The sequence below is a fragment of the Cygnus olor genome (assembly GCF_009769625.2).
Source record: "Cygnus olor isolate bCygOlo1 chromosome 30 unlocalized genomic scaffold, bCygOlo1.pri.v2 SUPER_30B, whole genome shotgun sequence".
NCBI classification, from domain to species: domain Eukaryota; kingdom Metazoa; phylum Chordata; class Aves; order Anseriformes; family Anatidae; genus Cygnus; species Cygnus olor.
This window is the reverse complement of record NW_024429050.1, coordinates 59835-81007: the sequence shown is the minus strand read 5'-3', so window position 1 is coordinate 81007 and position 21173 is coordinate 59835. Positions and strand designations below refer to the sequence as shown.

The window sequence follows — 21173 nt, the reverse complement described above, 5'->3', positions numbered from 1 at the left end:
TTGGGCTGCTCGAGGAGGAGCAGCCCTGCCCTCTCCGTGCGGGGGGGATTACAAAAAATAAAATAAAAAAGGGGGAAAAAAAGCGCAAAAAAAAAAAGGTCAGAGCGAGGCGCGGGCACGCGGAGCGACCCCGCGAGCGGGTGGAAACGCGCGCCGGAAGAAAAGCCTCAACCGTTTTGGGGAGATTCCTCCCTTTTTGGCGATTCCCCAGCGCGGGGAATTCTCCTCGCCCCCCCTGCGGGTTTCGGGGGCGCACGGACGCTTTAAGGCCTCTTTTGGGGACGAAACGAGAAGAAAAGGGAGCGGGGGGCCAGAGCTGCGCCAGCTCCCGACCGGGCTGTCGGACGGCGGCGGGGCGAAACCGGGCCGAATAAATGAAACCGTGGGTTTTTGGCTCAAAAAGCCGCCCGCCGCCAGAGGTTTGACGCTTTCGGGACGAGCTTCGGGCACCGAGGGGATGGGACGGAGCCGCCCGCGGTGAGCGACGGCGCTGGCAGCCCGGCCGGTTCCCAGGCCCGCGGCGCAGATTTATGGGTTCTTCTCGGAAAATAGAGGAAAGAAGAAAAAAAATAAAAAATAAAAAAACAAAATAAGGGGGGAAAAGCGCAGGCGGGCGGCGCTCCAGGGAGCGGCTGGCGCGGCTCCAGCGGACGTGCAGGGCCGGCCCCGTCCCGCCGCGAGGAGCCCGAGCGGGGCCGGGGCACGCGAGGCTGCCGCTTTTTTTCCATTTTCTTTTTTTTTTTTTTTCCCTTTTCCCGGTGAAATCCCCCCAAACAAGGCCTAACCGCCCTTCTCTCCGCGGTTTCTGGTTCTCCCTCGCCGCCGGGCGCCGCACAGAGGCTCCTTTCACGGCACGGGGCCGGGATCCAGAAATCCCTCGTGGGCGACGCCGCCGGGGCTCGGCCGCGTCTCCTCCCCGCGCCGTGGGCGACCGAGCCCCGGGGGGCTCCTGGTTCCTGCCCCCCAAATAAATTCATCCGACCCCAAAAACTCGGGCTCCTGACGCAGTGAGGGCGACGCGGGGGGACGGAAAGCAGGGCGAGGAGCGAGTAAGGCATGGAGGGAGCGGGCAGGACGCGGCGCTGGGAGGGCGCGCGCGGTTTCACAACGGTTCCCTTGCAACTTGTGGCACTTGCAGCGGCGTCTGGTGAAGGTTCGACCTCAGGCACAGTGATCGGGCTCTCGCAAGAGGGGCAGAAACTGGAGCAGGAGGGGGAAAAAAACGACGAAAAGCCACGAGAAGAGGGTTTGGAAACCCGCGCCGACGGGTGAAGCCGGCCGAGGCCGGGGGCAGACGGAGCCGGCGCCCGGCACGGCGCTGACGGGGAGCCCGGGCACGAGGAGGAGCGGGGCGAGGAGCACAGGGGGTGAGGGGGGAGAGGCGCCCACCGAGCACTTGGTGAGAGCCGGGGGGAATTCCCCCCCCTTCGCCGCAGGAGGAAGAAACGCGGGAGGCCGCCGGCCGAGGAGAAAACCACCGCGGAGGCGCCGCGGCCGCTCCGAATTCGCCTCTGCCCCGTGGCGACGCCGCGGCTCCGCGCCCCGCCGGCCGCCCCATCCCACCCGCAGGCGGCGGCGGCTCCGCGGGGACGGCGTCGGCCTCGCGCCGGTTTGCTGTAAACTTTCCTTTCGTGAGTAGTGTTTGCGTCTCCTTTCTCGCCTTCTCGTTTCGCCCCGGCTGGCCGGTGAGGGTCCAAAAGCCCGCGGGATGTGGAAATAACTTAGAGGAGGAACGCCCAATTTCGCCTCGGGGGCAGCGACTGCAGAGTCCTCTTTGGCCTCCCGCTGGTTTGACTCAGAGCCTGCTCCACGGGGAAGGCGGCCGGGGGGGGAGGTGGGGGGGGTGGGGGGAGAAGAGAAAATAGACCGATCGATGCGGTAGTCAGATTAGCCATTTGTTACAGAATCTAAATTACACAGCCAACAACACCTACGGGCCCCGCCAGTCCGCCCCCCGCGCTCGGCCGCTCCGCACTTGCCGTGACGTCGCCGAGGCGAGCGGCGTAGCTCCGGCCCCGGCGCGTGCGCTCCGACAGCCGGGCCCCGTCCTATAAACACCGGGAAGCGCCGGCGGGGCGCCCTCCGCTCCCCGCTCCCCTTGGCCGGGACGAGGGGGGGGCTCCGGGGGACAGCCCCGGTGCTGCCCCGCAGCGCGCGGCCGGCACGAGCTCCTCCGTGGGTCCTCGCTCGCCGCCCTGCTCCCGCTCCGCTCGCTGTTATCTGTTCAACGTCCTCGCTCCAAGGCCGCCGTTGTGACTGGGGGCAAGGTACGTGTCCGTGCGGTGGACGGGCGAGGAGAAGGGGGAGGAGGAGGAGTTGTAGGAGGAGGAGGGCGTCCGGGTGCTCTGGCCCCCAGTCTGAGGTTGCTGCAGGTTGAGGATGCTGTCGATGGCGCTCTGTAGGTGCTCGTTGAGGGAGTCGTCCTGGGGGCTGTCGCTGGAGAAGCTGGCGTTGTCCACGTCGAAGGACTCCGACTTCCTGCGCTTGGCCGGGGGCAGCGGCACCTCCCAGGCGAGTTCCGAGCCCGCGCCGTGGTCGGGGGGCTCCGTTTTGATCATCCCGCGGTAGAACTCATCCTCCACCTCGGCGAGCTCCTTCATAAGGCCACTGGTCGAGTCGTCGCTCTTCTGCGGGGCAGCGCCGTCCTGCAGCACGAGGGAGCGGGCGTCGCTCCTGCTGAAGAAGAGGAGCTTGGAGCTCTCCTCCGGCCGGCTCTTCTCCGCCGCCGCCGCCGCCGCGGGGGCCTTGTGCGAGGTGATGACGCTCCGCGAGCCGTCCTCCTGCTTCACCCCCAGGGCGCCGGGGACCTTGTCGGCTTTGGGGGCGCCGCCCTTGGGGCAGGCGTCGGCAGCGGGCTTCTCGGCCACGAAGGCGTCCACGTTCTCGCGGTAGGTCTTGCGGAGGGGGAGCCGGCAGTAGGTGACGGCGGGTTTCTTCTCGGCGGGGGCCGGGGCGACGTGCTCCACCGTGCCGTTCATCTGCGAGGCGGCGGCGGCGGGGGGCGCGTGCTGCTCGGCCGTTTTGATCACCCTGCAGACGGGCGGGGGCGGCGGCGGCGGCTGGTGCACGGGGTCGAGCGCGGTGTTGTGCACCACCTTGCTGAGGCCGGCCTCCTGCTTGATCTTCAGCTTGAGGCCGATGCGGCTGCGCGCTTCGTACGTCTTGATCGGGGGCTTGCTCCTCGAGGGCAGGGCGTCCTCGTCGCCGTCCAGCGCCGGGGAGGCTTTGGCCCAGGTGACCGACGGCGAGCCGCCGCTGTGCTTGATGACCAGCTTGGTGGGGTTGATCTGCGTGGCCGTCTGCGCCGCCGGCGCCTTGGGGTTCTCGGAGGCGGGCGCGGCGCCGGAGGCGGAGGCCAGGGCCGCCGAGGAGGAGAGGCTCTGCGAGCGGGACGACGACGAGACGTACTCGTCTGGAAGGGAAGCACCGCGGCAGGCGTTAGCGCGAGCACTGCGACCCGCCGGGGCCGCCGGAGGAGCCCGAGGGCGGAGGCTCAGACCCCCGCCGAGCCCCCGGGGGACGGCAGGACGGGCCGGCACGGCGGCCAGCTACGGCACCGCGTCCACCCACAGCACCCCATCCACCCACGGCACCGCAGCCACCCACGGCACCGCTCCTGCCCTTCACGGCCGGCTGCGGAAGCGCCGTGTCTGGCCTCTGAAGAGGCAGGAAAGCATAAAAAAGGCAGAGGATTATCAGCGGCAGATAAACAGGAGGAGGAGCGCGTCCCCAACCTGGTTTCTCCTTGGCCAGTTGTTTATCCAGCGCGAGCATGGTCTTCTCTTCCTGGATAAACATGCGGTCGATCATCACCATCTCCGCCGAAGGGCTGACTCTCTGCGGAGGGGAACGTGGGGAGAGGGGAAAAAGGGAAGAGGGGAAAAAGGGAAGGGGGGGACACGTCAGAGGATGGGGCTGGACACGAGGCCGCGAGGACACGGCCCCGATTCCTGCGGGACAGGAGCTGAGGTGAGGGCGAGCTGCCTCGATGCGCTGCCCTGCGCCGCTCCCATCCCCTGTCGGGAGCGTTGCTGTCCCCCGACACCCGCGGGAAGGCTCGGGGGCAGCGGCAGGCTCCGCAGGACAGCCTCCCCTCAGCGAGGAACCGTCCCGATATCGCCCGCCAGCCGTGGTCCTTCCCCAAGCGCCCCCGCCTCCACTCCAAAGGGGACGGAGGCTCAGCGCCATCCCTGCCGCTGGATTCATCGGAACGAAATCGGGCACGGCACGGCCGGCGCCGAGCACAGGGGCAGGGGGAGCAGGGCTCCAAGCCCAAGCCGGTCCGAACCCAGCAGCAGCCAAACTCCTGCTGCCTTCGCAGGGCAGCACGGAGCCTGCAGGGCGCCCCGCAGTCACGCTGCGCTGTCCTGCACCAGGAGAGCAGCCCAGCACGGGGAAATCGGAGCAGGAGAGCAGCCCGGCACGGGGAACCGGAGCAGCCCGGTGTGGACAGATCACCGGGTCCGTTTGCAGAGCTCCAGCCTTACCCGAGACTCCTCCAGCAGCAGCAGGCGGTATTTGTTCAGCATCGCTTGCGTGCGCTTCAGCAGCTGGGCAGACACCACCTCGAACTCCTCGTCCACTGCGGGCGGAAGGAGAGGGAGGGATGTTGTGTGGGGCCTTGGGCGGCAGCGCGAGCTCTCGCTCCGAGCCGGTACCAACGGACCGAGGGCTCCTAGCAGCACGGGCTCTTCCAGAAAACACCCCGGGGAGCCCCTGGACACGGGATCCCCCGTCCCCCGATGACCCCGGGGACCCTCAGGTGCCCGCAGCACCCCCAAAAGTCCTGCTCCAGCGGTCTCTCAGAGCACGCTGCGATCAAACTCCTTCGGCGGAGCTTGGAAGAGGTTCAGGTCAAAGCCCTGGCGACGTCAGACACGCTGCCCTGGGAATGCGTGCTTTTCCGGAGCGACGGCATCGCTGCCTTTTCCTTTTTTTGGTTCTAAAAACAACCCGCGTGCCTTTTTTTTTTTTTTTTTTTTTTCCTTTTTTAAAGCCGTCCTGGCCACGCCGTGACACCCCCGGCGAGCCGGGGCATTTCGGCAGCTCCCGCAGAACTCACCCTTCCTGTAGTCTTGAGCGGAGGGCAGCATCCCCTGGTAGACGTGGTAGGGCAGGAGCCGCTGCAGCGCGTCCTCGAAGGAGCGGAACGAGGTCTTGTAGTCGGGGTGCAGCACCGCCCCCTGATGCTTGTGCAGCTGCTCCAGGAAGCTGGAAAGGAAGGGAGAGGAGCCCAGCTGCCGCGGAGCTCCTGCCGCGGCCACCGCGGCGAGAAACCACGGAGGACTCCTGCAGGAAGCCCCTTTTTCGGGTTGCAAATTCACAGATTCGCCCCAACGCAGCCCGATGCGAGGGGTTTTGGCCCCCCGTCTCCCCCCGCGCACTCACCAAGCCTCTTTGCTGGGCTGTAGTGTGGGAGGTTTCTTCAGGCTCCCGAGCTTGCTGTCATACTTGGGGGGGGGAAAGAAAGAACAGCGGTGAGAGGAGCACGCGGCCGCCGCGCCGGGTTTACTCCCTGCAGACGTAGGGACTGCGGGAGGAGTCCTCCGGCCGGGGGAACTCCTCCCCCTTTGGGGGATTTAAGGACCCGGAGCGAGGCCGGGAAGGCTGGCGGCTGCTCTAGGGGGGCAGGGACGAGGTGAGGTGGTTTAGAGCTGGGGGACAGAGCAAGAGATCGGGGGGCTCGGGCACAGAGACCCCCCCAGGTGGCCTAAGGGATCCTCTCCGGGGTCCCCACGCGAACAGGACGAAGAAACAACCCGCGAACACGGCTCCCCTCTGAGGAACAGCCCGGCAGGCACCGGTCCCCCCCGGGGAGCGTCCCCCGAGCCCTCACCAGCGGCGGGGTCTGCACGGGGACCGAGGGCACGAGCTGCGGCAGTCCCTTCCCCACCACCTGGATCTGCAGGGGGCCTTTGCCGAGGTTCAGGCCCGAGACGGAGCTGATCACTCCGGGCTTCGCCTGCAGAAGACAGGGAAAAAAAGAGAACAACTTAGTTTGGGGTCCCGAACCCCCCGCATCGCAGCTCCTCGACCTCCAATGCGCGGCGAGAAGCCGGTGGCTGGCGGAGGAGCTTCCCCCTCTCCCCTCTGCTGTAAACGCCCCGGTCTAAAACCCCTTTCTGCACAAAAATAGGGTTGTTTTAATTTGTGCTTCCAGCAACCCGCTCCGACGGCCGTGCCGTCCCCCAGCACCATCGCTAAGGCACCAATTCTCCCCGGAGGGGAGGACGAAGCCCAAAGGCTTTGCTGGTCGGGCACCATCCGTGAGGACCAGACGCAAATAAAAAGGGGGAAAAAGCCCTTTGGGAAGTTAATTCTTCCCCTCCTGATAAAACGCAAAGGCCGAGCGGAGCGCCAACAGGTTTGTTTGCTCCAAAACTGGAAAACTTCCCAGCGAAATGGAAAAGGGTGGAAAAACCTGAAACTTTTCTCACCTGAACGGGCTGCTGGATGGCGAGGGACGCTCCCGGCTTCCCCTGGGCCGCGGCCCCTTTCCCGGCAGGGATCGGCGTGGGAACGCTGGGGAAGGATTTGCTCTCGGCGGGCGCTGGGGCGGCGATACCTGGCGGCACGGGACAGGCGGGGGGGTCACCTGCACGCCCCCACAAGGGCCCCGCCAGCACGCCTCGTCCCCGAGGGCCGAGCTTCACGCTGGGGCGCTGGAAAACTTCTCCCAAAGCCACCCAAAGCCCCCAGGGGTCGCGGGGATGGCCCCAACCCGAATAATGCCGGGCTGGGGGAGGGCCAAATGAAAGGATCTCGCTCTGCTCGCCCAGCGCCGGCTTCGCGGCGTGGCTGCGAGCACGGCGCCAGCACCGATCCTGCCTCTCCTCGGGGCCCGCGGCGGTGTAAGCGCGAGGGGAGGAACGGCGTGGAGGGCGTCACCAACCTGCGGCGGGCGGCGGGCCGGCGGCGGGCGCGTGGCTGTGCGCGGGGGCTGGCGTGGTCGTCACCGTCACCCCCTGGGTGCTGACCAGCACGGAGGAGGGCTGGCTGCTGAACTGGCCCAGCGCCGGGGCGGCCTGGCTGGAGGGGGGCTGCTTCGCCTGCAGGATGATCCCCTGCGGCACCTGCGGGGCGAGAGGCGGGGGTGAGGGGTGGGCAGGTGCTCCCCAGCCGGCCACGGGGCGGGGGAGCGGGGTCTGCTCGCGCCACGCTGCTCCCGCTCCGCACTGCGGAGCTCGGGGAGGGCCGGGATGGGTCCAAGCGCCTCCGCCACGCGCCCTCCTCCTGGGGGGAAGCGTCCCCGATAAAACCGCACTCGCTGCCCTCTCGGCTCCCTCCTTGCCCCCTGTTCTCGTCGCCACGCTGGTTTCCCAAACCTTTTTCCACGCCCTTCGTTAGGAAGGGAGGCCCTGCCCTCGTCGGTCGCCGCTAACGAGGGCCCCGCGGCCCCAGCCCGGCCTCTCCCCCGGCACAGACGCCTTCCCTCCTCCCGGTCCCGTCCCGAGGCACCGCGCACACCCTCAGCGCCACCGCCGCCGTCGCGTGCCCGCGGCACCACCGCACCCGAGGGAGCGCTGCACCGACCGAGCGCCCCGAGCCCCGCGGGAGCCGCCGGCCCCGAGCGCCGCAGCCGCCGGCGGGGAGAGCCAAAAGCTCGGCCGCGAGCGCCCGCCCGGGGTCTTTTGGTCGGGGTCTCGCCCGCGGCGCCCTACACCGAGCGGAAGAGCCCCGAGGCCTCGGCGGTCCTTAATTACCTGCTGGAACCTGTCCAGTATTTGCTTCTGCTGAGGAGCGGGGTTTGGGACTGCCGCGAGGGTTGGGAATTGGCTCGGCACCAGCTGAAAGCTCCTCTGCGGCTCTGCGGTTAGGTGGAGGGCCGGGGTCGGGGTCGGGGGCTTGCCGGGCCCCTGGGGGGGGAACTGGAGCTGGAAGTGGGGCGAGTGGGAGTGGGGGGCGTCGGGCGGCGCGGCCGGGGGCTGCCCCTCGCAGGGCGGCTGGAATGGGGCCGGCGGCTGGGAGGGCGGGCGCAGCGGGGGCAGCGGCGGCGCGGGGCCGAGCGGGTTCTGGATCACGTAGAGCCCCGGCAGCGGCGCCTGCGGGGTGCAGGAGCGGGCGAGCGGCTCGGAGGGGGGCCGCGGCTGCGAGGGGGGCCGCGAGTGGGGCCGCGAGGGGGGCCGGGAGAGGGGCTGGGGCTGCGAGGGCGGCCGGGCGGCGTGCGGGGACGGCATTTGCGGGAGGTGGGCGGGCTGGAGCTGCGGGCTGTCCCCCAGGGGAGGATGAGGTAGCGAATGGGACGGGGAGGCTCCAGGGAGCTTCTGCTGCCCTGCAGGTAACTGAAACAGAGAAGGAAAGAGCAAGAAGTTAGTCGCAGCTCGGGAGCTCCGGCGGAGGGGCCGGCCGCTCTGAAAGCGCCTCGGCCCCGCGGGGTCGCCCCGCGGCCCCTTCCCTCCTCCGGCGCCGTCCCTACGCTGAGCCGGGGGGTGCTGAGCGGGGGGAGCGTCCCCCCAGCCCCTAATTCCTTCCCAGGGGACCGCTCGGCCGCGTCCTGCCCTTGGTGGCATCAACGCCGCGCTCGCGGCGGGCTTTGGGGCAGCCAACACCAGCCCTGCTAATTAACAGGGATGTTAACGGGATGTCCCGTTAATTAACGGGGATGGCCCTGGACCACTCAGCTCAGCCCTCCGGCGACCAGCCCCGTTGCAGCGCGGGTGCCCTTGCGGAGCCGTAGGGCATGAGGACGAGGAGGAGGAGGAAGAGGAGGAGGAGGAGGAAGGAAGGGAGCTGGAGGCAGGCTCTGAAGGGCAGGAGGAGCAGCACGAGCGGCCGGCGGGGTTAGTGGGGACCCGGAGGCGAGCAAGCAGGAAGAGCGGACCTGGGAGAGGGGACGGAAGGACGGACGGACGAGGGGACGCCCCCGGCCCCCGAGCCGCGCGCCCGCCGGTTTCGGCTCCCGTTCTCCGGGGGCCGAGCGCCGCCGCCGGGCCCTTCCTCCGTGCCGCCGCGGGTCCAGCGGGGAAAGCTGGGGCGGGGGAAACGAGACGGGAGCGAAGCCGAACGCCCGGAGCCTTCTACTTGAGCGCGCGCCGCGTGCCGCGGCCTCCCGCCGCGCGCCATTGCTGCCCCCGAGGCCGGCGGCGCCGATCCGGCACGCTGCCCGCCCCGTCCACGCGAGGAGCTGGGGAGGAAGGGGCAGCGGCGCGGGGAGGAGGCCGGAGCAGGCGGCGGGAGGCACCGCTGCCGGTAGCACCGAGGCTGGGACGCCGCTGGTAGTGCTCGGGGCGCCGGCGGCTACGCCGTGGACGGGCAGAGGCACCGGTGGGTGCGGTGGTGCCGGGGAGCGACTCGGGGCGCCCTCGGGCCGCGTCTGGCTGCGATCTTAACGTGCAGCCGCGATCGTCACCGACGCACCATCATTTGTCACCGACACGCCGCGATTCGTCACCACAAACTGGTATTTGTCACCAAAAAAAACGTGATTTGTCACCAACAAACCACAACTTGTCACCCAACCACGATTGTCACCGACAGCCCGCGCGCGATTCCTCGCCAACAAACCACGATTTAACCACGATTCGTCACTAATAAACTGCCATTTGTCACCGACAACCTGCGATTTTCCACCAACAAAGCGTTTGTCACCAACACTCCACGACTTGTCACCAATAAACTGTGCATTATCACTAATAAACCGCAACTCGTCACCAACAAACCATTTGTCACCAATAAACTGTTACTATTCACCAAAAAGCCACGATTTGTAACCAACAAACCACGATTTGTAACCAACAAACCATGATTTTTCACCAACAAACCATGATTTTTCACCAACAAACCGCCATTTGGCACCAACAAGCCACAATTTGTCACCAAAAACGGTGATTTTTCACCAACAAACCCTTATTTTTCACCAACAAACCGCCGTTTGGCGCCAACCAACCACGATCAGCACCGACAAGCGGGCGCCCCAGGCTTGACGATGCCGGGACATCGGGCGGTGCCGGCCGGGCCCCAACCCAAGACTCGAGCGACGATAACCCACGGCGACTCAGACCTGGCGCCCACACGGGCGCGAAACCCTTCCCCGAGCCCCGTGGGAGCGGGTCCTCAGCGCCCGCCCCGCCGTCGGAGCCAAGCCCTGGTCCCGAGCTCGGCGGCGCGAGGGCCCGGGAGGAATTCAGCCCACGGGGGAAAGCTACTCGCCTGCTGCAGGAACATCTGCATGGAGTCCTGGCTGATGACGGCGCCGGCGGCCGCCTGGCCCAGGATGATCTTCTCGGGGCTGGAGGAGGCCAGGCCGGGGCTGGGCTGGGCCGGGGCGGGCGGCGGGGCGGGCGGCGGGGGCTGCACGCTCAGCTGCAGCGGCGGCGGCGCGGCGGGCGGCTGCGGGGCGGCCTGGACGGTGAGGATGGAGGACTGCTCGGCGCCGGGGAGGAGGCCGGCGGCGGAGGCGGGCTGCGGCTGCACGAGGCCGGGGCTTTGGCTGCTGGCGGCGGCGGCGGAGGGCTGGATGCTGACGGCGGGGCCGAGGTTCTCGGCGGCGTTCAGCATGGCCACCTGGCTGGGCAGCGTCACCCCCTGGATCACCGTCTGGCCCGGCTGGCCGATGGCGCCGCCGGGCAGCGAGGCGGCCACCGCCGGCTGGCTCTGCGTGGTCAGGCCGCCGGCCAGGGAGACGGGCATCTGGAAGAGCGCCGGCTGCCCCACCTGGCCGGGCTGGAGCTGGATGGGCGCCGAGAGGATGTGAGCGGTGCCGTGGGCGTTCTGCGAGGTCAGCACCTGGCCCAGGTTGAGCTGCCCGGCGATGTTCTGGTTGGTGAGGATCTGCGCCGGCAGCGCCTGGTTGGCGATCAGCTGCCCGCCGGGCCCCGGGCTGGTGATGATGTGGGCCTGGCCGCTGGGGTGCGAGGCGGTCAGGATCTGGCCCCCCATGTTGGCCGGCAGGGCCGAGAGCTGCTGCGGGAGCTGCACGGCGGAGGCGCCCGCCAGCTGCCCGGGGAGCAGGAACTGGTTCTGGCCCTGCAGCACCGCCTGCGGCACGTGCTGCGCCGGGATGACGATGCTGCTGCCCTGGTTGAGGAGGTGCACGCTCATGGGCTTGCTGAGCGCCGGCTGCTGCGGCGGGGGCTGCTTGAAGACGTTGGCCGGCAGCCCCTGGGGGAAGCCCGAGAGCACGACGTTCTGGCCGGCCTTGCCGGCCATGAAGGTGAGGTTCTGCTGCGCCTTCTGCTGCTGCAGCGCCGCCTCGTTCTGGATGGTCAGGGTGGCGTTGTTGGGGGCGAAGGGCTTGGGGGTGATCTGGTAGAGCTTCTGCTGCAGGACGCCCGCGGGCTTGGGCTGGATGGGGGTGGGCGTGCGGTGGATGATGACGTTCTGGGCCTGCACCAGGGGGCTGCTCAGGTTGGAGGTGACGGTGAGGGGCTGCGAGGCCGGGGCGCCGGCCACGCCGCCGAACATGGAGCTGCCGTTGAGCGTGGTGGTGGCCACGGCCGGCAGGTTCTTCTGGATGACGAGCCCGGCGCTCTGCGGCGAGACGCCGGTGGAGGCCAGCGTCACCTGCTGCTGCTCGGGCGCCGGCTGCGCGATGTAGCTGCCCACGGGCATGGCGGCCACCGGCGAGGGCTGCACCTGCTTGGCGATGATCTGCTGCGCCGGCTGGTTGATGGCCATCACCTGCTGCCCCACCACCTGGATGGGCGCGATGCCCAGCGTCCCGCCGGGGCTGCCGTTGGGCAGGCCCTGCAGGTTGGAGATGGGCTGGATGGTGACGTTGCCCAGGCCCACCTGCTGCAGGAAGGGCTGCACGCTGATGGCCTTGTTCACCACGTCCGCTCCCACCGGCTGCTGCACCAGCGCCTGGTGCGTCAGGACGGCGGGCTGCTGCAGCCCGATCAGGTCGGCGCCGCCGGAGAAGATCTGCGGGGTGCCGTCGGAGGCGGCCTGCACCACGGGCTGCAGCGTGGGCAGCTGGAAGGAGCCCAGGTCCAGCTCGGCCTCGGCCTCCAGCGTCTGCTCCGTGATGTTGGCCTCCTGCAGGCTCTGCTGCAGGATGTCGCAGGGCTGCTCCGAGTTGGGCAGGGCGGCGGCGCCGCCGGCCGGCGAGCCCAGGATGTCATCCTCCAGGAAGTCGAGGTCCACGCTCGTGGCGGGCTGGCTCTGCTCGGCGTTCAGGTGGTTGCCGGAGGGCTCCTGGACGTGCAGCTGGGACACGGGGGGGGGGGACGGGGGGAGAAAGAAGAAGGCGTTGAATTGGGGCGCGCGGGAGAGGGGCGCAATGCTCCCTGACCTGCCCTGCGGCCCCGCCGGCGCTCGCGGCGCCCACAGCCCTCGCGGCGGGGCGGTGGCACCGCTCTGCAGCCTGCGCCGTTCCTCCCGAGGGGCACAAAGCATCGCCCCGGAGCGGTCCCACCGCAGGCGCACCGACGGCAGAGCCGCCCGCGGCACCGCGAGGAGCGGGCCCGGACCCCGAGACCCCCCGGCGTAAGGAGCCGGCGGGGCCAGGGCGCGTTCCTCGCCTTCCCTAATTCCTCAGGAATAAAACCGAGGCTGCTGCCGGGGCCGGAGGGGGAACTTCCACTCCCTGAAGGAAGGGTGAAAGCTCAGCGGGCGCCCCGCGCCTTCGCCCGTGCGAGCGGGGAGCGCCCGGGACCTCGCGCTGCCCCACACGAGGGAGGGAGAAGCGCCTTTGGAAGACCAGAACCCAAAATCCAGCGGAGAGTTAAAAACTAGGAAATAACTAAACCCAAGCAGAGCTAAACCTCAACTCTCCGGTACGCTCACCGGGGATAAATCAGCAGCAGTTTTGCCCAAAGTCCGTAGAGAAAAAATAAAGCGTAACGTGAACAGGAACGGAGGGAAAAAAAAGGTTTTGTTAAATGGAAGTGCAGGTAGAGGGGGAAAAAAAAAAAAAGACCTTCGCGCAGAAAAACCCGGGTTCTTGGGGCAAAAAAAAAAGGTTTTTAGAATTTCTGCCTCTCGTTTCCCCTCTGCTGCGCCCGTGGGCTGCGAGGAAGCGGAGCGCTCCCTGCTCCACCGGGGGGGGGGCGCGAAGCGGAGGGCAAAGAGACGTTTCTGCTCAGAAACTCCAGAATTTTCCCCAAATTCCCCCTGCCGCCCTCGAGGGCTGTGAGCGCCGCTGCTCCTTCCCTGCTCTCCTTCCTCCCGCGTTTTCCAGCCCCGGAGCCTCTCGCGAGCATCGGCTTGGCTCCCCCCGACCTGGGGGGGACCCCTTGGGGCTGCTTCTCTCCAGGTGCGGGGGGCGATCCCCGCATCCTGGGAACTGACTAAAAACGAGCCTCAAAACCAAAAAAAAAGGGAAAAAAATAAAAAGGGAGGTTTCTAAGCTACCGTTCCCCACGCATAAATTAACCAAATACATACCCCAGCACCTTCAAAAAAGGCACTGGCTGCATCTCCTGTGTTGTCCAGGAGATCATCACTGTCAATCTGTAATTAAAAAGATTGCGTTTACTTTCTTTAAATAGAGTATTAAAAAACTATGAAAAAAAAAAACAAAAAAAAAGCCCAGTTCAGCGCTGACTGGGAACGGCCGGTGCGGCGTGCAGGCGAGCTTCCCTCCCAGCCTGTCTCCCGCTGGCGGGAGAACACCCGTTTTCGCCTGAAATGGCCCCAAAATCCAGCGGCTGCCGCGCGAGCGGCGCCTGACCCCTTCTGCCGAGGTCCCCGAAGCGCCACAACCAGGGTTTGGGGCCCGCGACGACAAAGCCCTGCGGGGCCTGGCACAAGCCTGGTCCTCGCTCTCGCAGAAAACGGGAAAAAAAGGGAAAAATAATAAGAAAAAAAGAGTCCTGGAAGTGAAAGAGGAGTCTCAGCTCGGGGTTTTCTTTGACTGGCCGCTCATTAGCGCAAACGTTTTTAGGCAAAGAAAGCTTCCGGCGAGTGAAGCCAGGCCCCCGCTCACCTTCTCAGATCCATGTAGGAAGTCGTTCAGGGCCTGAGGGTCGCTGCAAAACAAGAGAGAAAGCGTTTAGGGGGCGAAAGCTTTTAGGGGACGGACCCACAATCCCAGCGGGACCGCGAGGCGTGGTTCTATCAGCGCCTCAACGCCGCTCGGGGTAACGAGGGGCCGGGCAAAGCGCGAAGCAGGCAGCCCCCGGGAGTTTTTTGGGGGGACAGGACAAAATAAACCACCAAACTCCCGACTTCCAGCAGTTTGGGAACCCTCCCGAGCGTGCCTGGGGTTATTTTTGGCTCGGTTCTATCCCGATCAAACCGAGGCCGGCGGAGGAAGGAAGCGAAGCCGCCGCAGGCTCGCGGCGGCCCCGCAGGAAGCGCCGGCGCTTCCAGGGCGCGTGCGGAGGCCGAGGCGTCGGGGTGGGAGCCACTTACCAAATCACATCAAGCAAGCACCGGCCGTCTTCATCATCCATGTCAACTGCAAAGAGCGGAGAGACGCGTTACTGCCAGCGAAGCGGCGGCGGCGCGCGGAGCTGCTCCTCGATCCCTCGCGCCCCGAGCGCGGCGCTCGGCGGTGCAGCGCTGCTCCTCCCCGCGCGGACCTACCTATGGGCGCGCACCGCCACTCATCCTGCCCGGGACTGCCACAAAATCCCCGTGCAGTACCAGCTCTGCTCAGGTGCTGGAGGTCCTCTGGGCTTCAGCCTCCCTGAACACAAACGCCAGCGTTATTTTTTCGGGCTGTGCACGCGGGGCAGGTCGCCGGCTCCCGACGCCATCCCGGCCGCCTCCTGGCTGCGGCACAGCCGAGCGCGACCCGAAGCCGGCGCTAATCCGGCGCGAGCCCCGTCCAAAGGGCCAGAAAAAGCCCTTTTTACAACTAAAACTGGCGAACGGAGGAGAGGAAGGTCGGCGCGTTCTTCCTACTCGACGCCAAGCGAGCGCGGGATGTCGCGCGCGCCCCTCCGGCGGCGCCAGGGAGGTTTGGTGCGTGTTTTTGGGGCGTTTCTTTGCATGTTTTTGGGGCGTTTGGCTTCAGAAGGGGGAGCCAAGGGATTTCTTCCGATAACCTCAGCCCCGGCACCCGGCCACCCTCCACGCAAATACCCTTCTGACGAGCGGGGCTGGGAAATGCTCGGTTTGGGTTTGTTTTTCTTTTTTCCGTCGTGTTTTTGGTGTTCCCCCCCCTTCCCTCCGCTCGGATCTGCTCCGCAGCTGTGGGCTGGGCAGGGCTTAAAGGCGCAGGGAGCGGGGCTCCCGAACGAGGCTGCTAATAAACTCCGAGCTAACGAAGAGACGCGAGCCAGCTCCCTCAGCACAAAAAGAGACGAGGAACGAGCGGGGAACTCGCTCCCGCGGCGCGGGACAAACGCCCCGTGGTTGGCCGCGGGTTGGGATTCCCAACGCTCCCGGTGCTCCGGGGCTCCGCGCGCCCACCTCCCTTCGTGGCGACCGAATTCCCCCCAGGGCCGCGTGCCGACACGCCGCCCGATCGATTCCTGCCCGCGTCGCCTCTCGCCTGCCACCTCCAGGGGGAAACGAGGGCGCGGGGCCGCGGGGCGAGGAGCGCGGCGCAGTCCTTCACCCGACGCGGCGGCACCGCACGCGCAAACCCCGCTGCGAACGCTTGCGGCGGTGCGCCAGGACCCAGCACCAGGGCAGGAGTCACGCCGTGACCGTGTCCATGATTTGGGAGCGCACCACGACCGTGTCCGTGACTTGGGAGGACGTCACGACCGTGTCCATGGTTTGGGGGCACACCACGACCGGGTCCGTGATTTGGGGGCTCGCCGCGATCGCCTCCACGGTTGGGGAAAGCCAACCTGGTTGGGGAGAGCCAGCAGGAGGGAGGAATTCCCAAATTTTTGTGGCTTGTGAATCGGGGATTCGGCCCCACGCGGGCTCGTTTCTGAGCGGCTGATTCACCAACAACCAAACCCGTGCAAAAACCAGCGAGAGCCTTATCGGGCATCCATGAGCGTGAGGCACTGACGTGACGCCGGCGCGCTGCGGGGCAAGAGAAACACCGCGGCCGGCCCGCGTTTGGAGCAGGGAGCCGTGCCCAGAGCACCGGGGTTTTCAAGCAGGGCTCCCTGGAGGCTCGGCTCCTGCGCAGGGGAGGCTCCGTCCACGCGGTCCTGCTGCGGGCACCGCGTCCCCTCTGCATCCTCTCCCCCTCTTACTCCCGTGTGCCGATGCGCGGCCCGGAGGCGTGGTTTTACGCAGAGTAAACACACCGGGGGGCATCGAAAGCCATCGTTAGGTCGAGCCCAGAACATCCAAATTGGGGATTCTCCACCGAAAATCCCCTGCCAACGCCAAGCCAAGAAGTTACGGAAATGGTAACGGAGCTGGATGCGGCGACACCACGGCCCCGGCACCAACCCCAGCCGCGCTCCTCCAGAGCGGGGCTCCTCGATCAAATCCCGAATTTCTTCCTTAAAAACCGCCCTGCTTCTCCTTACGTCTTCCAGCCCCTGAAGGTTCATCCATCCCCTGCCCCTCGCGCCGCGTCCCGGTGAAGGAACGCGGAATCTCAGCGGCACACCGGCACGCTCGGCCACCGGGGAGGACTTTACACCTCGAGACGCCTTCGAACTTTACTCCCTGCACCGCCCGGCGAGGAGAGGCGAGGGGCGCCGCGTGGCGCCGCCACCAAGCTGGAAGCCCGGAGCCTCTTCCCTCGCTCGATCGCGGCGCCGCGGGTGGAATCCGAGGCTGAACCACGAGCAGGGCGGTTCGGAGCTGAAGGCACCTCGGCCGCAGCGCCTGGTGCTGATCTCAGACCCCCAAATCCCCCGAGGACGGGTTGTGTGCCCCGACAACGCGGCCACCTCGAGCGGAACTCGCGCCGGTTACGCCAATTCTCAGCGTTTTAGGACGGGATGCGGCCCCCGGGTTGCTCCCCGGCTGGACGCCCCCCTCCCCGGTTAGCAGAAGCGCCGCAGCCGCGTGCCGAGGTGCCTGGTGGGGACGCCCCGTGCCATCGGCGGCTCTGACTGGGTTCATTCCGCGCTCGCTCCTGGGCCACCTTCAGGCTTTTCGGCGACGCAGCCACGCGGGACGCCGGCGGATCCTCGGAGCGCCCGCAGCGCTCGGCTCCTCCGCATCTCGTCTTCCTGACGGCGCTGCGCCGCGAGCTCTCGCTTCTGGACCCGGCCAGCGACTCGAGGAGTTTCTCTGGCACATGGCAAAGGCGCGCTCCCGGGGGACAGAGTCCCCGCTCCTCGCTCCGCAGACGTTTTCGCGGCACTCCAGCGCGGTTCCCGTCCCCGGCACCGGTTCCGGGTTTCTCTCCCAGTTCCGGGGGGTCTCTGAGGTTTGCTTGTGGCCCTCCAGCTCCCGCAGGCGTCCTCGCGGGTGGCAGCACGCCGGGACCATCGATGCGAGGTTCAGGACGTAGGAACGCGCGGGCAGCGCTTGTCCTGAACCCCCCCATGTTGCCCGCTCCTTTTACCACTTCTATCGTTGCTATTATTCTATTTTTGGGACCGCAGTGAGATTTTCTCTGTCGGGGGAGACTCCGGAGCCACGGAACAGGGACAGAGCCCTGCAGCAGGTCGCGGCGGTGCTGTGGGGCTCCTCGGGCTCCCCGCACCGTCCCGCCGAGCTCTCGACAGTGGCGCTGGAAGCGCTCCCTCCCCGCGGCGCCTGCGGGAACCCTGCCGGGACCCGAGGAAATCTCCAGCTCAACGCGGGCGCTGCAGGGACGCCGCGTCCTCCGCCAGGAACCCACCCGCCGCGCGCTGCCCCGCACGCAGCCCCCCGAGGGCGCGCGCTGGCTTCCCCGCGGCGCTGATAAATATTTGAAACGTAAACAGCCGCGCGCGTGGTGGCTTTTTTTTTTTTTTATTCGCTAACAGAAATTTAAAAAAGGAAACGGGGCAGATTCTGAACATACCAACGGCGAGCGTCTATTTTTAACGGCCGGCTCCCGAGCGGCGTGCCCGCGCGCTGCCAGCGGCCTCGGAACCGGGCGCGCTCGGATCTCGAGGAACCGGGCGCGATTGGTGGTGCCTCCAGGAGCCCCCTGCCCCCCGGCGGGTCAATCGCGCGTTTTCGGAGGCCGTCGGCTACGAGCAGGGCGTGAGGGCCCTACGGGATGCACAGAGCCGCGATGCCAAGCGGGGAAGGAGAGGCGTCGACGTCGCTTTTGCGCGGCGCCATTGTCCTCTGACGGCCGGCAGGACCGGGGCGCGCGGGGCGAGAAGCCCCAGGTAACGCGCGGCGCTGCCGAGCCGGGAGCTCGGCTCCCGCTCCTCCCGTGCCGGAGTCGTTGCGCCCATTGCACAGAGCGCGGCGCTCGCAGGGCTGCAGCCAGGAGGAACGTGGGTTCCCAGCTCCGATTTCTCCCGGCTCTGCTCCGATTCAGGCTCCCAGCTCCAATTTAGGCTCCTTGCTCCAATTCAGGCTCCCCGCTCCGACTCAGGCTCCCAGCTCCACTCCGATTCAGGTCCCCCGCTCCGCTTTGGTCCAGGATCCCTGCTCCGATTCAGGTCCCCAGCTCCGCTCCGATTCAGGCTCCCCACTCCGATTTAGGTCCCCAGATCTGCTCCGATTCAGGCTCCCCGCTCCGATCCAATTCAGGTCCCCAGCTCTGCTCTGATTCAGGCTCCCAGCACCGATTCAGGCTCCCCGATCCACTCCGCTCCAGGCTCCCAGCTCTGCTCCGCTCCAGGCTCCCAATTCCTCCCGGTTCCCAAGGCTTCGCTGAAAACCAGCGAGGAAGCGGCTCCGTCCTTCCACCCGGGTTGACCGGCACCTTTCCAAGCTCCAGGAGCCCCAAAACCACCGCCCTTGTGCGGCCGAGGGAAATTCGAGGTGACCAAGGCCACGGCCCTCACATCCAACGGCCCCCAACGGCCCCCAACGCCCGGCTCTCGCCACCCCGCATGATCCAGCCCCGCGTCACCGCGATTCACTGGCTCCCTCAGCAGCCGGCGCCGCGTGCCGGCCCCGCTCTGTCCGCGGCCGCAGCCGAGGCAGGAGCCCGGCGGCCGCGCGCCCGCTCCTTCCTTCCCTCCCTCCTTCCCTCCTCCCAGCGCCGCGTTCGCTCGCGTTTTGCTCCAAATCATTTCCAGACTTCGCTTGGGAGCGCGAGGCCAGGCGGGCTCGGAGGGAGCCGGGAGGAGGAAGGCGCCGAGCGGCACCGGGGGCCCTCGGTGGCGCCCGGGGAAAAGCCAAACAGCGGCGCCGGTCCTGACCCCGCAAACGATTTCTCGGCCAAACTTTCCCCTCGGAAATCACCGCAGGAGCTGGAGAGCTCCCGCCGCGGGTGGACGCGACCCTTCCTCCTCTCCAAACCCACCGCGGCCGCTCGCAGCGGCAGGAACAACCCGCGGGCACGCGCCGAAGGGAAACCGAGGCAATTTCGCCCCGCGGCCCCCGGCAGCCCCGATTTCACCGAGATTTCGGGAGATTTCCCCGCAGAGGCTGCCGAGGAAAGCGGCTTCGGCCGGCACGTGCAGAGACGCCAAGCCCCGCGCCGAAGCGCCCGCAAAAGCTCGGCGCGACGCCGCGGCCGCAATAACCCCTTCAAAGCCCGAAATTTGGCAGCCCGCTCCTTCCAAAAACCCAAAATTCGGCAGCCTGCTCCGACCAAAAACCTGAAATTTGACAGCCTCCTTTTTCCCAAAACCCAAAATTTGGTGGCCTGAGCCCGTCGGCGCTGCCGCCATAGCGCCAACGATTCCCCAGCGCCAAGCACCGGGCGGCGCGGGCCCTGTCGAGGCGCTGGGGAGAAGGTTTTTGATCATCGGGGCAGAGGAAGAGGAGGGCTGCGGCCGCGGGGGGGGGGTTTGGGGAGGAAGGAGCGGGGTCCAACCGAGCTGCAGAGCACCCGCTGACCATCCCCAAGCCCGTGGCGCGGCCACGACGCGCCCGTGGCACTTTCAGGCTCCAGCATCGCCCGGCCGCTCCTCGCCGCCCACCACGGCAGCGAGCCCCCGGCGCGGCACCGAGCGGCACACGGCCCCCCGCAGCGGCGGTGGGAGGGGGCCGCCAGTGCCCCAAGGCGCCCCAAGGCACCCCGAGGCACCCCGAGGTGCCCCGTGGTCCCCAGAGCCCAGCGGCCGGTGGCTCGCGGCACCGGGACGCTCGTGGGGTCACCAGGGCACCGTGGGCGGCGAGGGTCTGGGGGTGCCGACGGCGCAGAGACGGGGGTGCAACGTGGAGGCGGGGGGCGCACAGTGCCTGGGGGGCACAATGTGGGGGCACAGAGTGCCACGGGGGGGCAGAATGTGGGGGCACAACACTGGGGGGGGGCGTAGTGCCAGGGGTGCACAACGTGGGGGCACAACGACAAGGGGGTGCACAAGGCTGGGGGGGGGCGCACAACATCAGGGGGGCATAACGCTGAGGGGGGCGCAATGGCAGGGGGTGTACATCACCGGGGGGGGCACAACATCAGGGGGGCGCATCACCAGGGGGGCACATCATCGGGGGGGGGCGCAAATCCAGGGGTGTACAACATCGGGGGTGCACAACATCAGGGGCAGCACATCACCAGGGGGAACATCACCGGGGGGGGGGGGCACAACATCGGGGGGCTCAATGGCAGGGGGTGTAACACCGGGGGGGGGGCACAACATCGGGGGGGCGCAATACCAGGGGGGCACAACATCGAGGGTGCATCGGGGGTATACCGGGGGGTGTATCACCGGGGGGGGCACATCACCGGGGGGGACATCACCGGGGGGGCTCAACGCCGGGGGTCGCGGCCCCCCCCCCGGCCGTGCCGAGCGCGGGGTGCCGGCGAACAAAAGGCGGGGGGCGTCGGGGCGCGGAGGCCGGGGGCGAATGAAGACGAGCAGAGAGCGGGGGGGGGGGGCGCAAACTCCACTTTATTCGGCCGCGGCTCCCCCCCGGGGCTGGAGGGGGGGGTCCCGGAGAGCGGGGAGGGGGCGGGGAAAAGGGGCGGGGGGGGGGGGAAGAACCGGGAGGGGGGGGGAAGCGGCGGGGCAAGGGGGGGGCCCGGAGCGGGAACGGGGCCGGGGGGGGGGGAAGGAACGGGGAGGGGGGGGGCCGGGAGGGGAGGGGGGGTGGGGTGGGGGAGGGGGGCGGGGGAGGGGGCCGGGATCGCTACATTGTAACAACTCACCGTGAGCTCTGAGCGGCGGCCGGCGCGGGGTCTCCCACACATCCCCGCACGGGCTCCGGAGGCAGGACCCCGGCAGGCACCGAGACGTAGCGGGCCAGCGCGCTGCCTGATCGCCGGGCGCCCAAGCGGCGGCGGGGCGGCGGCGGCGGCGGAGGGGGGCCGGGAGCTACGGGCGGCATCGCGGCTGCGGGGCGGGGGGGGGCACGAGCGG

The 21173-nt window shown here is 67.8% G+C and overlaps 3 protein-coding genes across 7 annotated transcripts in view; 1 reads left to right on the top strand and 2 right to left on the bottom strand.

Moving 5' to 3' along the window:
- Window positions 1-1882: 1882 nt before the first annotated feature.
- Window positions 1883-21118, bottom strand: BICRA (BRD4 interacting chromatin remodeling complex associated protein). 5 transcript variants are annotated; one of them, XM_040543026.1, is made up of 15 exons: window positions 20963-21109; window positions 14470-14572; window positions 14296-14341; window positions 13868-13910; window positions 13327-13392; window positions 10150-12147; window positions 7704-8282; window positions 6893-7073; window positions 6438-6565; window positions 5837-5962; window positions 5389-5450; window positions 5063-5211; window positions 4488-4582; window positions 3735-3837; window positions 1883-3412 (listed from the first exon to the last, which is right to left on the bottom strand). In XM_040543026.1, exons 3-15 carry the CDS (start codon window positions 14334-14336, stop codon window positions 2217-2219), a joined length of 4767 nt encoding a protein of 1588 aa, XP_040398960.1. In that variant the 5' UTR covers window positions 14337-14341; window positions 14470-14572; window positions 20963-21109; the 3' UTR covers window positions 1883-2216. The 5 variants fall into 5 exon arrangements, with proteins under 5 accessions (XP_040398960.1, XP_040398964.1, XP_040398962.1 ...); XM_040543030.1 differs by lacking the exon at window positions 7704-8282; XM_040543028.1 differs by lacking the exon at window positions 13327-13392.
- On the top strand, window positions 14580-18479 carry LOC121062789. The gene is made up of 3 exons (XM_040543050.1): window positions 14580-15920; window positions 15963-18316; window positions 18360-18479. The coding sequence occupies exon 1, from the start codon at window positions 14812-14814 to the stop codon at window positions 15739-15741; it is 930 nt and encodes a 309-aa protein (XP_040398984.1). The 5' UTR covers window positions 14580-14811; the 3' UTR covers window positions 15742-15920; window positions 15963-18316; window positions 18360-18479.
- The window catches only part of SIRT2 (sirtuin 2), a 2987-nt gene continuing 1781 nt past the window's right edge, over window positions 19968-21173 (bottom strand). Inside the window, exons 7-8 of the mRNA XM_040543071.1 lie at window positions 20963-21146; window positions 19968-20055 (exon numbers count right to left, since the gene is read on the bottom strand). Of these exons, the coding sequence (XP_040399005.1) occupies window positions 19968-20055; window positions 20963-21146 (272 nt within the window). The remainder of the gene's footprint in view (window positions 20056-20962; window positions 21147-21173) is intronic.

Coding starts and splice junctions, on each gene's coding strand:
- BICRA (XM_040543026.1), bottom strand. CDS start 14,336: ATGGATGATGAAGACGGCCGGTGCTTGCTTGATGTGATTTG. Junction 8,283..10,149: donor TGCAGATGTTCCTGCAGCAG/GCGAGTAGCTTT, acceptor TCTCTGTTTCAG/TTACCTGCAGGGCAGCAGAA. Junction 7,074..7,703: donor TACTGGACAGGTTCCAGCAG/GTAATTAAGGAC, acceptor CTCGCCCCGCAG/GTGCCGCAGGGGATCATCCT.
- LOC121062789 (XM_040543050.1), top strand. CDS start 14,812: ATGTCGCGCGCGCCCCTCCGGCGGCGCCAGGGAGGTTTGGTGCGTGTT.